Source organism: Exophiala viscosa (assembly GCF_022695815.1).
Source record: "Exophiala viscosa unplaced genomic scaffold EDD37scaffold_6, whole genome shotgun sequence".
NCBI lineage: Eukaryota > Fungi > Ascomycota > Eurotiomycetes > Chaetothyriales > Herpotrichiellaceae > Exophiala > Exophiala viscosa.
Window position 1 is genome coordinate 1,195,273 of NW_026944358.1, and position 12,767 is coordinate 1,208,039.

General features: G+C 50.5%; 6 protein-coding genes across 6 annotated transcripts; 3 read left to right on the plus strand and 3 right to left on the minus strand.

Annotated features, from left to right (window-relative positions):
• Positions 1-1,025: 1,025 nt before the first annotated feature.
• Positions 1,026-2,118, minus strand: EDD37DRAFT_610034 (uncharacterized protein; the record flags this gene model as incomplete). Its single annotated transcript, XM_062815175.1, has 3 exons — positions 1,026-1,773; positions 1,851-2,070; positions 2,112-2,118. The coding sequence occupies 3 exons, from the start codon at positions 2,116-2,118 to the stop codon at positions 1,026-1,028; spliced, it is 975 nt and encodes a 324-aa protein (XP_062669717.1).
• Positions 2,119-2,569: 451 nt separating this feature from the next.
• On the plus strand, positions 2,570-4,519 carry EDD37DRAFT_682058 (cytochrome P450; the record flags this gene model as incomplete). Its single annotated transcript, XM_062819781.1, has 3 exons — positions 2,570-3,025; positions 3,085-4,056; positions 4,123-4,519. The coding sequence occupies 3 exons, from the start codon at positions 2,570-2,572 to the stop codon at positions 4,309-4,311; spliced, it is 1,617 nt and encodes a 538-aa protein (XP_062669718.1). The 3' UTR covers positions 4,312-4,519.
• Positions 4,520-4,726: 207 nt separating this feature from the next.
• Positions 4,727-7,090, minus strand: EDD37DRAFT_695160 (uncharacterized protein; the record flags this gene model as incomplete). The annotated part of the gene is made up of 5 exons (XM_062820096.1): positions 6,291-7,090; positions 6,108-6,227; positions 6,009-6,059; positions 5,843-5,958; positions 4,727-5,789 (listed from the first exon to the last, which is right to left on the minus strand). Exons 1-5 carry the CDS (start codon positions 6,855-6,857, stop codon positions 4,727-4,729), a joined length of 1,917 nt encoding a protein of 638 aa, XP_062669719.1. The 5' UTR covers positions 6,858-7,090.
• Positions 7,091-8,251: 1,161 nt separating this feature from the next.
• On the plus strand, positions 8,252-9,495 carry EDD37DRAFT_632704 (uncharacterized protein). Its single transcript, XM_062816747.1, has 3 exons — positions 8,252-8,413; positions 8,475-8,957; positions 9,016-9,495. Exons 1-3 carry the CDS (start codon positions 8,302-8,304, stop codon positions 9,312-9,314), a joined length of 894 nt encoding a protein of 297 aa, XP_062669720.1. The 5' UTR covers positions 8,252-8,301; the 3' UTR covers positions 9,315-9,495.
• Positions 9,496-9,545: 50 nt separating this feature from the next.
• EDD37DRAFT_666544 (putative metallo-beta-lactamase domain protein) lies at positions 9,546-10,646 on the minus strand. Its single transcript, XM_062819274.1, has 2 exons — positions 10,014-10,646; positions 9,546-9,943 (listed from the first exon to the last, which is right to left on the minus strand). The coding sequence occupies exons 1-2, from the start codon at positions 10,565-10,567 to the stop codon at positions 9,562-9,564; spliced, it is 936 nt and encodes a 311-aa protein (XP_062669721.1). The 5' UTR covers positions 10,568-10,646; the 3' UTR covers positions 9,546-9,561.
• Positions 10,647-11,027: 381 nt separating this feature from the next.
• Positions 11,028-12,453, plus strand: EDD37DRAFT_666545 (putative monooxygenase; the record flags this gene model as incomplete). The annotated part of the gene is made up of 4 exons (XM_062819275.1): positions 11,028-11,642; positions 11,702-12,018; positions 12,079-12,352; positions 12,403-12,453. The coding sequence occupies 4 exons, from the start codon at positions 11,028-11,030 to the stop codon at positions 12,451-12,453; spliced, it is 1,257 nt and encodes a 418-aa protein (XP_062669722.1).
• Between the last annotated feature and the right edge of the window lie 314 nt (positions 12,454-12,767).

Consider the following 12,767-nt stretch of genomic DNA (forward strand, 5'->3'; position numbering starts at 1 on the left):
ATGGGCATATGGATCGGACCTACCATTATTAAAAGTGATCGGTGGTGGCATCGCCCTGGGGGAAAGGGTACATACATTGTGTATACTATATGTTAGCCTATATCCTAGCACGCCATTGATGCAAAGGACGCACTTGCGACGCCTACAATTGCTGATGGTGTCTAGGTTATCGAGAGCGAGCACTGTCCCAAGGGGGAAAAAACATCAACGAGCAAGCCTTGAACACTACAAGTACTTCCAACACGGCCACATCTGCACTTCATACAGCGCACCCCAAACAAGCGACTATTGCAATGGGCGGCAAAGTGCTCGGCAGCCCAGCGATGGCAGTACAGACAGACAGAACAAGGATTGGATGGATGCCCTTGGATCAGATCCAGACGGTCATGTCCACGACCCTGCAACACACCAGCGCGGACGAGTGCTTTTCGTTATACATAAGCAGAGGAGGGCCGGGAAGGGCCTGACGAATATATAGATACAGAACAATTTTTAGGATTAGTAGGGACGTGAGTGCTTTGAGCGTCGAGGGCGATATGGACGATACTGCAGTTGATATATACTCAGCTTACTCCCGCATCATCTGCTCCCACTCTTGGTTCCGCTGCTCCCTCATCTGCTCGTAGTCTTAGCTCTGCCGCTCCATCATCTGTTCCCACTCCTGCTCTTTTCTGTGCCGCTTCATCAACTGCTCGAACTGATGACAGGCGCGGGGACGAAGACGTCACAAGCGCTTTCCAAGAGAGCTGAGTTGTCTTCGGCCTTCCCAGCCAAATCGACTCCGATGACCTGCGCATGGAACACGTTCTTTGCCAACATCCCAGCAAGGTGGCCGATCGCGCCCAACACTCCGAGGACGATGACGATGTCGTCGGCCGAAAGCCTTGTTCGTGCCGTCCAGTTCTTTGCCGAGATCAAGCTACCCAAGATATTTCTGGGTCTTGCGGACATGCTTGCCCCTTTTCCGAGGGCCGTTCTATTCTCCTGACCTAGCCATCCGGGCTCCAATTCCTGCATTTTGGGCTCTATCTCGTATGACTTACCGCCCGCCGCGTATAAGATGCCCCATGAGAATGAAGTTTTGCGCCTGGATGCGAGGACCCCGAAGATCCTCGATTCGGAGTGGCGCAGATCAGGAAGGAGTTGACAACCTCAGACAGTTCGTTCGTAGGCAACTTGAGTTCCTCCCAGTCCTTCTGGACTCCCTTGACCATCACTGTCTCTGCGTCAGCCATAACATCAGCCTTCGTACTGATTACCAACACACTGGTTTTCAGAGACTCACTTGTCATTCGAGGGCATATCGTGCTCGCTCGAATGCTTCCTTTGATTGCGGTCAGGCGAATACCACGCAAGATACCGATAATCCTGTGCTTGCTCGCCAGATAAGGGGTCAGGGCAGGAGATTCTTTAAACCCTGCAATGCTGCTGACGAGGATGAGATCAACTCCGTCGTTCTCACGGAGGTAAGCTATTCCGGTCCTCTCAGTGAAGAATGCTCGTTTGAGATTGACGTCGAGCTCTTTCATCGAAGGTTCTTGCTCTAGATTAGCCCCGGGCGTGAAGGGGTCTTTAGCAATGGTGATGTCGGCGTTGGCGATAATAATGTCAACATGGCCAAACCTACATTTCGCCGTTGCAAAAAGAGCTAGCTGATCCTGATAAGACGAGACGTCGCACAGCACAAAACAAACATTGGGTGAGTTGAGCTTGGATTCAAGTTCCAGGCCTCGCTCGGTCGAGATGTGCCCCAAGACGATTCTGGCTCCTGCTCTGTGATATATCAATCCCCGTGTCCCAGTCGCATTCAGCGAGACGATAGCGTATCGTAGAACTGGTGCACAGCTGACTTTCCAATGCCATTAGATCCTCCAGTTACGACCACAACTTTGTCTTTGAGCGTCGCTAGCAGGGGCTCATCCAAGTCAATACGCGCCATCTCCAAATATCCTGTCCGGGACAAAAGCCAGGAGGATGATACACCAACGCAAGGGCAAGGTCCGGTTTGTGGGCAGCAATGACAATCAAAATCACTCATAACGATTTGAGAAGCCGGTGCCTCACTGATGACTATCCACTTTTGTTACCGGAACAAACGCACGGTAACTTACAGTCCATCTTACGTGGTCAAAGAATTGTCGTCGAAAAATATCTCCTCCCCCAACTGGGTGTCCAAATGGGGAAACCCGAGGTGGGTGCCGAAAGGGGATTTGCGGACAGAGTCTATTCATGGCTCCTAGAGTGGGAGTGATTCTCAGAGATCAAGGATTCGTCAAGGAGAACGCTGAGATCACTCGTGCAATGTGGAGAACCCTGTAGGTTGCGGAGACTCAAAATAGCTCAGTCATCCCCAGGTTGTTGTGGGGAAGGAATTGCTGAGGTACTCCATATGAGTGGATTTGTGTGTCAGCTGACCCCACTGTCCCACATAGAACTAGAACTGTTACAACAGCTAGATATACAGTATTGTATCAGAGCCTGTCAGTACACAATATGGGCAGCGGAAAGGTCCCTCACAGAATATTTCTCAAGTAACAAGTCTCTCATCTAAAGTACCCGGCCTTTGAACATGAGTCCACTCATCGAGCAAATTGGTCTTTTCGACTCTCTTTCCTCAACAAGAAACCTGATCTTACTTGCTCTGTCGCTGAGCGCAGCGATATTGCCGGCATGGATCCTGCTTGAGTACGCCAAAGTCTTACGGCTACGCCGTCTTATGCCTCCAGGTCCATTCCCACTACCTCTGGTCGGCAACTTTTTTGATATCCCAAAAGTCAAGCCGTGGCACAAATTCGAGGAGTGGTCCAAACAATACAAAGATCCTCTCATAACGCTCTGGAATGGCCATCGACCTATCATAGTCTGTAACGACTGCTGGACAATCTCTGACCTCCTCGAAAAGAGAGCTAATATATATTCTGGTCGTCCTCACATGGTGGTCATGGGTGATATGATTAACGGCACTAAAAACAACCAAGTCGCACTTGGATACGATGATAGCTGGAGGACTCATCGACGTTTAACGGTGTGAATGTTCCTTGGACTAGAACTAGCCAGACTCCCGGTCACTAACGGTAGCTACAGCACGCTGTTGTCGGATCTCAAGCTGTTCGATCGCATCGAAGCTTTCAAGGTAATGAAACAAAAGTCTTGTTGAAGGATCTGCTGGAAACACCAAATGACTACGTCATGGCGATCGAGCGATACTCTTGTTCGGTGGTCTCCATTATCGGTTGGGGACGCAGGATTGAAAAGATGAACGACTATGTCGCTCAAACCGCTCTTTCATTTATGGAAGTGGTCGACATGGTTGTTCCGGGGGTGTATCTTATGGAAGCTGTCCCCTGGCTAGCGAAGTTACCTCCTTGGATTTATCCGCTCCCAACAATCATTCGGCAGAGCTCCCTCCATCTTCAACGATATTTCTATGCCCTTTCAAAAGAAGGCGCCGAGGCACCGCAGACGAATTTTGCACAGCGTCTTCTCGCCGAGCAACAAAAGATCGGGCTGAGAGATGCTGAAATAGCTTCGCTGACCGCCAACTTGATCGGAGGCGGTGTCGATACCACCAGCAGCTCCATGATTTCTTTTATACTAGCCATGTGTGTCTTCCCAGAGGCGCAGAAAAAGGCACAAGAAGAGATTGACCTTGTCGTCGGCCAAGATCGAATGCCAGACTGGGACGACTCGCTTCCCTATTGCGCAGCAATTGCTGAAGAGGTTCTTCGATGGAGGACTGTGACAGTTCTCGGTGGAATTCCCCATGCCCCTATTCAGGACGACGAGTACCGAGGCTACTTCATCCCTAAGGGCACCTCAATCACGGGGAACGTCTGGGCCATTCACCGCCACCCGCGCGACTTCCCTGAACCGGATGTCTTTCGACCGGAGAGATTTTTGGACCAAAAGCAGCCGTATCCGAACAAGAAAGGCCACAATGCTTTTGGCTGGGGCCGGCGCCAGTGTAGTGGCCAGCCTCTAGCGGAACAGGGACTCGGCATTGTCGTTGCTCGTATGCTTTGGGCATTCAACATCCAAACAGGTCTCGATGAGAAGGTTTGTTTCCACTTCTCAAAAAGTCCTCGTCTACAGAAATGGATAGCTAACTTTTTTTCAACTTAGGGGCAGGAAGTGAAGCTGGACATCTTTGCGTATACACCAAGTGAGAACATGCGACCGAAGCCTTTCAAAGCGAGATTTATTCCCAGAAGTCCACAGATTGTCGACACGATCCGGCACAGCGCGGAGGTCGCGAAACGAGAACTCGCGGTCTATGATAGTGAGAGCAAGTTGACCTTGGCCGACGTCTAATACCAAAACATGAGGTCTTGGTGGAATGAAGAAGTTGGCAACATTGTTGGGAGACTACATCCCCCAAGCAATCATTTGAAGCACCTACAGGACCTGGATACCCTTTTCTCGCTGACAAGAAAGTCGGCTACCTGAAAGGCAGACTCAAGTCGTGTAGAAATGTTAAGCACCCGACTGCCTGGGGATCTCATTTCACGGATACGAACAAGATCGTACGAGAAATCTGGGCCTTTTTGACATATGAACAGATCCCTCTTTTTTTAGAAGAGCTACAGTCTGGTATCGCTGTCGCCAGTAGACACTTGCATGATCTCTGCCCAAAAATTGGTCTTGTCGAGCTTCTTCTTATTCTTTTTTCCCTCTTTCTTTTCCATTCGTTGAACATGGACTTATCCAGATTCTTGTCTGAGTCACGTCACTTGCTCTCACGCCTCCAGGTGCAAAGAAGATTATCGCTCATGATGCGAAGGATGCTGCAATACAACTCGCTGCGCCACTTGCCAACGTCTTCTAGCAGATGCACATAGTCCAGCAATACTCTTCGAGCCGAACCATAGCCTGGCCTAAGATGTACTCCAGAAAACCGGACGTGACCACCATGCCTGACAAATCTTCTTGCAGCACAGATCTGCGAACCATCCGAAAGACTGTCATTCTGAAAGCCTGCAAGGCCCTCAGAGCCCACAGAGGTCCAATCTACTTCATCAAGAAGCTCATAATCATTGGCTCTTTCAACACTACCGCTAGTGGTAGTATGCGGCGCAAGGTATAAGTATAATGCCAGAACCAATGCGGCATCAAATATCGCTGTTTCCGAATGAAACATCGTGCCATCTGAAGTCCTTTTCTGAGACATATGCTGGTAGATCTGGGCTGCATGCAGACATGCTCTCCGAGCGGCAGCGGAGTAGGACCATGAGGAGATATCGCAAAGTGCAGCTTTTGCACATTCAGCACCACTCCGACCCGCGGCAAGTCCTAAGGTGGAGAGATTTGCAGTTAACAACAAGCACAAGTGGTTGTAGGATGTCAAGCAATTCGGATTGATGTGTCGCGTGCCTCTGAAATAGTTCTGATAGACTTCTCCGAGCAACGGGCTGATTACTCTGGCCTCGGAATCTTCCGCATAGCGCAATGCGGGATATACTGGCCCGTGTTCAGACGTCCTTTGGCCGTCCCGGAGCAGATCGTGATTTGCTTGATGGATTTTGTTCCAGATGGCGGAAAACAAGCCGTAAAATCCGTATTCGCTACGCATGGATCCAGGAAGCTTGTTTGTCATACCTGAAAAGCTGACGAATGACGATGTCCGCGATCCTTCTTGCTGAATCATTCGATTCCATTCGGCCTCGGTCGGAGCGTCGAACAGAATCGACTCGCACGGCAGGAAGAATGACGTGTCTCCAGGATGAAGAATAGGCAAGGTGGATAAGAGATGGGCGCACCAAGTATCAACCATGATGAGGTATACAAGAAGCCTGCCAGGTATGCATGGTGAGAAAAATCCCTTTGTGAGCAGATTGAAGGTTACCTTTTGGCCGACTCGCTGCGAGCCCACTTTTCCCAAGACGCACATTGCAGACTCGAGTCAGCCAATTGTGACCGGTTCAGATGTCTTGTAGAAACGAAACCATGCTTTCGGGCGATCTACGAGCATCAGTCACGTAAGGGTGATACTTTGCTAAGCTCGTACTGACCAGAATCGCCTCCGTATGAAGTAAAAGGACTTGTTCATCATCAATCATTCGCTAAATATCGTAAGACATACCACACAATTTGATATCAGGGGCACCCACTGGTATCATTGTGGCAGTCGTCAGTAGAATGAGAGAAGAGCCGAGAGCTGTCACTAAGTGTGACGCATTGTTGGGAGTCATCTCCAGTGGAAAATTTCGACGACAGTCTTTAATTGCATACTGTTTGCCAAAGTCGGTGAGCAAGGTGGCAGGAGGTCGTTGATATGAAGGAGGTCCACTCACGGGGAGATAGGTTTTGGCAAAATGCAAGGCATCTTGGGAGCCTAGAGTGACAGAACCAATCAAACAAAGAGCAAGCAAGAAGGAGGTCGATGTTCGTCTTGCACTGAATGTCGGCTGATGTATGAACGGCATGAATGTATGGAAGCGCCGAAAGTATGTGTCGATACACATGTCCAGAGTATGGTTCGAGGGAAACTCATCCAAGTTCGGAAATATGGGAAGGAGCGTGTTGCCACGATTCCCGTTGATTGCGTCCGCACAGTATTTTATGAGTCTCGAGCGACAGAGTTCGTTGAAGTCCCACCTTGATTCTAAGTGACTGTCGTTTTGATCCAGGACGTCGGAATCTTCGAATAAGCCGTGGTCGCTCTGCGCGATAGCGTTCCAGAAGTCAACCTCTCCAGATTGCAAGGGATTTTGCTTTGCTGGCCATAATGTCTCAATTAGCGCAAAGTGCTCATCTGCAAAGATTTGAAGTTGTGACGTTGTCGGAGACACCCCAGCTCCTGAAGTGGGCTCCTTCTGAGAGGTCAAGGGCATTAGAGGTGATGTTGCCAGCTCTTGCATTCCTGGGGTATTCCTGCAACTGTGGGCGGCATAATCGAAGCTGAATGCTTCGGGGTCAACGGAGGTAAACCAATTTTGCAAGTCTTCGGAGGAGAAAGAGTATGTGATGTAGGATCCATGTTGCTGGACAGGTTCAACCTCGTTAATTCGCGTTGGAATATTTGAGTCGAAGCTTTCATAGTTCTCGAAACCAGATGCTGTTTCACCAGGGTGTTGAGGCTGATTCCCTTGGGCGAAGTCGCTTTGTGTGACATGCTCCGGCAAGATCTCGATGGAAGCGAGTGGGTCGAGCTGATTGCCCCCATCAGAGAATAGGCTCTCCCAAGCGCCTTTGTTCGTCGCTCCGCCAGCACGCAAGGCTTGTCCCATTGCTTGACCAAATGGTCTGTTGGTCGGATGATTCTCTCTGGCTGCATGTGCTGTATCATGTGCAGGCAATAAAATCTCAGTATCAACTGGCATGATCATATCAGCCTGGGGGGGACTAGACTCGTAGTCATGACTAGTTGCAGCTTGTGCAACATTCGTCAAATCGCATCCTGGACTCAACGGCACACATAGTGAGACGGACGTGCTTCCAGTTTGCGACGCTTCCGATATATCCGTAGCCTCGCACAATAGAGCGTGATTTTGGCTCTCTAAGAAAAGCTCGTTATGGATATCCGTGGTGCCAGCTTGATCCTCTCTAGGCGGAGGTTCGTTCTGCTGATGACTGCGGGAATGGCGAAGTAGAACATCGCTTCCAACGTCAATCCCACAGTGGCGAAGAAGACGCAGCAATGCCGCATGAGAGCAGGAATCTCACCTTCGAGCATACCGTTTGCCACACACCCTACATTTGTACGGCCGCTCACCGGTATCTGAACGGATTAACATGGTAGATGCACAGATCAAGGGGAGCGAACTTACGAATTCTCTGGTGTCGCTCCAGATGCTCAACTTTGGAGAATGTTCTGTCACAATAGGGGCAGTCCTTGTTAAAGGGTCTCTGATTGGCTATTTTTGCCATGAATCCGGAAGCTCTGCTGGAAGTAGACGATCATGAGTAGATGACGGGGAAGAACGAAAGAGTACAAGGTCAAACCGCACCTTTCTGCAGCGGGCATAACAACCGAAAACGATTACAAAGTTAAAGTGAACAAAGGGCAGAAGGACGTGACTGCGAATAAACCAGCCTTGACACAGAGCATCAGCCAGCCCCGAAGCAGGGTTGTCTGGAGGTCGCCCGAGAAAGTGCGGGTTAGCAGAAGCCCCAGCCCGGGGGCAACGGAAGCACCACCTGCGGAGCGGTTTAAACCTCAAGTCCCACATCCAATCCTCGACGTGGGGTCTTTCCCACATGGAGAGAAGCAATGATTCTTACAGATTTCTTGTGACCTCTTATTATGCCAGACCTGGATTTGACAATGTAAAGGGGGCCAACCATAATCATACCCTCTCCATCATGGCCAAGATTTCCTGTGACGACTCTCTTTTTCAAGCTCTGTCAGGCAAGGTTGTCGTCCTTACAGGCGGTGCCACTGGAATCGGTCGGTCTACGGTTCAGCAATTTTGTGGTAGGCGGTCCCCAATGTGGCACATACTGATGAGGACGACTTGTCACTGATTCAAGGACAGAACATGGAGCCAAGGTCGTTTTTGGCGATATTCATGATAAAGCTGCAGAAAAGCTGGCATTGATGCTAGGTTCATCCGTCGTCTTTCAACACTGTGATATCACCGTATATGACCAACAATTGGCCCTTTTTGAGCGAGCAGAGAACCGATTCGGTGGTGTCGACATTGTGGTGGCGAATGCGGGAGTCCTGAACCCAGACGACCGATTTGCTCCGTCGCAGGATCTCACTGTCGAACCTCGGTTTCCGGAGATTGATGTAAATCTCAAGGGCAGTCTGTACACTACACGGATCGGCCTAGACTATCTTCGCCGACATAAAGGTGGTGACTTGGTCCTTCTCAGCAGCATTGCCGGATTTAAGGAAGCTGGTGGTCTCACGCCGTATCTTGCCAGCAAGCACGGGATCATTGGAATCCTTCGTGGTCTCAGGCTTACTACAGGTCCAACGATCCGTGTAAATGCCGTTTCACCATGGATGACTCGTGAGAAGCCGCTCCTTCGCGTGCTCTGTGGTTTGCTTGCGCTAATTCTGCCGCTCAGGGACTGCAATGGTTCATGGAATTGAGGATGGGTGGATTAATCAGGGACTACCTGTCAATCAGCCGTCGGACGTAGCCCGTGCCGTGCTTATTTGCGCAACAGCCAACCGAGGTTCAGGAAAGACACATCCTGGATGTCGACTTCCCTTTAATGGCAAGAACCTTTTCGTAGCTGGAAGCGAGGCATACGAAATTGAAGACAAGCTGTGGGAGCTGGAGCCGGTGTGGCTGGGAGAGGACAATAGCAAAGCCTTGGAAAAGGGCCAAAGCTATCTCGCGGCTGATCAGACTCAGTGGTAAGGTCATCTTCCGTAAAGCTCAGTGGTAAACTCAATAGACAAAACCCTGTCTCCCCAAAGCCGGCTCCATGTTCAAGGAATCCGGATAATCGACCTCATCACCATCATACCTCGTGGGCACTGTAGAAACGTGGGAAGCAGTTGTGTACGGTCGCTGCGAGGGTGGTGGAGGTACAGTTTGCTATCGATGAATCAGTGTCTATGTTTCATTTCGTGCTATTGGGACAGCTAAGGCAATTTTATAGCAACTAGCCCACGATAAACCCCTCCAATTGGTCCTTTGTGCGTCCTTTCTCGTTCTGATGCTCATTCTCCTCCCACCTATGGCCGTCCGAAGCAAATTGGTTCGCCATATGGTTCAGGAAGAAGCCCAGATTCTTTTCTGCCTTTGGGAAGGCATCGCGGAACGTTGTGACGATTTTCTCCACAGAGGGTTTCGTTGACACGCTGCTGATGGTTTGGTCGAATGTTTGCAAATACTTGCGCGTGTGCGCAAGATCGGCTGCAGCATTGAATGACCAGCCATTTTCTAGGTGACCTGTGATGACCTTTTGTGGTTTGAGGGATTCGATAACGTCAAGGGTACTCTTCCAGGCTTGGACGATTTGAGGTGTCGACGCATCACCCACCCTATTGCACACAATAGTTAGATAAAAGATTAAAATTCGCCATCATGGCCTATCGGGCTGTGGGGACTGACCACACGTGCGTGCTTCGAGCATACACTGCATCACCACAAATGATTGTTCGCTCCCGGGGCAGCCAGAACAAGGTGTGGTCAATAGAGTCTCCTTGTAGCGGTCCCAGTACGACAATTGGCGATTCTAGATTTCCGCCAAGGACGAAAAAGCTCCAAGGGTAGCTTTCCGGACGAGGGGGTTTCTCTGGAACGAGGTGAGTCCCGAGCTTGTTTGACCAGTAGGTAGTTTTGTCATCATATTCGCGGTCGAGAGCGGCCCTGACGTACGGAGCAGCATAGTACTTGGCTTCTGGGAAAGCTGAGAGGATAGTTCCACCAGAGAAATAGTGATCTGGGTGATGATGGGTTACAAAGACTGCGCGCACCGGGATGTTCGTTGTTTGCAGTACCCATCGGACGACCGACTCAGCGTCGGGGATTAGAAATGGAGGATCAATGATTGCAGCGGCAGCTCCTCCCACGATGAGCGTTGTGATGCTAGATAGACCTTCTGCGCTAGAAATATGAGTATAAGTTTGTAGCTGCTCTGACCACGGGTGGTCATTCGCTGACATCTTGATGGAAGGTTCCTGCTGGAAGGTATGTTCTTTCAGATTGCTTCAGGCGCTTCGCTAACAGCAGTTCTTAGGTGACTTGAGAGTCGCATAATTTGGACCAGAGCCATATGAGGTGGACCAAGCTATTGATGCCATCATGCCGCAAATCGATGGTGCACACAGTGGGACAACGTTTCGGATTACAACGTTACCCCCACACTGACACGCATCCCCGCAGTTTTCGAGGCCCTGCTTGCCTCCGTCCATCCGAGCAGGTATCACTGACGCAGCAGGGGACGGCTTCCCCATGTTGAGCTAGGCCCCACACCTCTTCCCCATAGCCAGGGATATGGCGACCCCTTCAGGCCAGCGGAATGATACGCCCTCTGTCACACACTTGATCCAGGATTGTCGGTTTCGTAGTTTCTGTTTCTTCAGGACGAACGTTGAAAGCATATTGTGAGATCGTGCATCTGTTATGGCGGAGTCTGGGAGCGATCAAAGCGTTAAGCAGGCCGCGAGTAGCATTTCGCGCATCATTGTCGTTGGTGCTGGCCCTTCTGGCCTTTTGCTGGCACTGCTTCTTGCAAGAAATGGTATCAATGTCGAGATTCTTGACGCTGGCGATACGGTCGACGAGCAACCCCGAGCGGCGCATTATGCGCCTCCTGCAGTGGCCGAGTTACGACGGGCAGGCGTGATTGAAGATATCATCGCGGCGGGGTACAAACCCCGAGACTTCACATGGCGGAAACCGGACGGCAGCCCGATAGCGAGTATGTTCTTCGATATTCTGGATCCTGACTTCGCAGATCGGATGGTGGTCCTACCTCTGAACCGACTTTGCAACATCATTTACGCGCATCTCCAAACCCAGTCGACCGTAAGGGTGAAATGGCGCCACCGGGTTGTCGACATCGGTCAGAACGAGGCCCAAGCGTGGGTGTTCGTCGAGACTCCTACAGGACGCCAGAGATACGAAGCAGACTATGTCATCGGTTGTGATGGAGCCAACAGTCAGATTAGGCGCTCGCTGTTTGGTGATCTCAACTTCCCAGGTGAGGCACTTAATGCTCAGATCGTTGCCACGAATGTAATCTTCCCCTATCCGGACTTCTTACCCACGACCGGATCTGTAACAAAATTGCTTAGGTCTACTATGATTTCACCCAATTCGGCTATTCGGACACAAATTACATTCTACATCCTACCAACTGGCACATGGTAGCAAAGATTACACCTGATGGATTATACCGGGTTAGCTACGCTGAAGTTCCTGGTCTCACCGCAGAAGAATACCAAAGGAGGCAACCTGAGAGGTTTCAAGAAATCCTGCCAGGTAGTCCCAAGCCGAACGAGTACAAGATCACCAACATCAGTCCGTACAAGATGCAGCAGCGATGTGCTCCGAGCTTTCGAGTCGGCAGGTTCCTTCTTGCTGCAGATGCGGCACATCTGTGCAACCCATTGTAAGTGGCTGAATCCGACGATCACTTATTGCATTTTACAAGTGGTTGACACGTCGACAGCGGAGGCTTGGGGCTCACTGGCGGGATTGCCGATGTAGGGAGTCTGTTTGACTGTCTCATTGGCATTCACACAGGCCTAGCCAGTGACAGTATTCTGGACAAATACAGTGAAGTCCGTCGCCAGATCTATTTTGATATCATCGACCCTTCATCTCGAGAAAACTTTCGACGCCTCCATGCTCAAGATCCCGAAACGGCTGCAGGACGTGACCCGCTATTTGTCATGTGTCGTAAGGCTGAGACGGATCGGGAGCTGGGTCGTGAATTGGCGCTGGTGAGTCTGTCCTAGAACACGGCAAAACGAATATCTAATATCGGCATTAGGGACTCAATATCCTTCGTCACGATTTTACCAAGTATTACACAAGCCATTGAGGTGCAGGATAGCTGAGGTGCAGTAACTAAGCATTGGTGGTGATTTGGCCAGCAATCTGAGAATGTTCGAGGGAATGATCAATATGCTGCGCCAAAACGCGTATTAAGAAGACGGCTTCCTCGCCCTTCTGGCGGGGCTTTATGTGACACCAAAGCCGCAGATGATCATACCGATCTACCCGATCACAGATCCTCTCGGCCTCTTCTTTACGCAGCCGCAACCTGCACCAAATGGGCGGTATACTGCCTCTAAGGAAGAAATGACGGGTTTTCTGGACCACGACGCCAGCGTAGTTGCCAGCTGCGGAAAGGTC

What these genes read in the sequence shown, in the direction of transcription:
- EDD37DRAFT_632704 (XM_062816747.1), top strand. Translation starts at nt 8,302, where the DNA reads ATGGCCAAGATTTCCTGTGACGACTCTCTTTTTCAAGCTCTGTCAGGC. An exon ending in TACGGTTCAGCAATTTTGTG is followed by an intron (nt 8,414 to 8,474) that starts GTAGGCGGTCCC and finishes ATTCAAGGACAG; the next exon opens with AACATGGAGCCAAGGTCGTT. An exon ending in CGTTTCACCATGGATGACTC is followed by an intron (nt 8,958 to 9,015) that starts GTGAGAAGCCGC and finishes TCTGCCGCTCAG; the next exon opens with GGACTGCAATGGTTCATGGA.
- EDD37DRAFT_666544 (XM_062819274.1), bottom strand. Translation starts at nt 10,567, where the DNA reads ATGTCAGCGAATGACCACCCGTGGTCAGAGCAGCTACAAACTTATACT. An exon ending in GCTCGAAGCACGCACGTGTG is followed by an intron (nt 9,944 to 10,013) that starts GTCAGTCCCCAC and finishes TGTGTGCAATAG; the next exon opens with GGTGGGTGATGCGTCGACAC.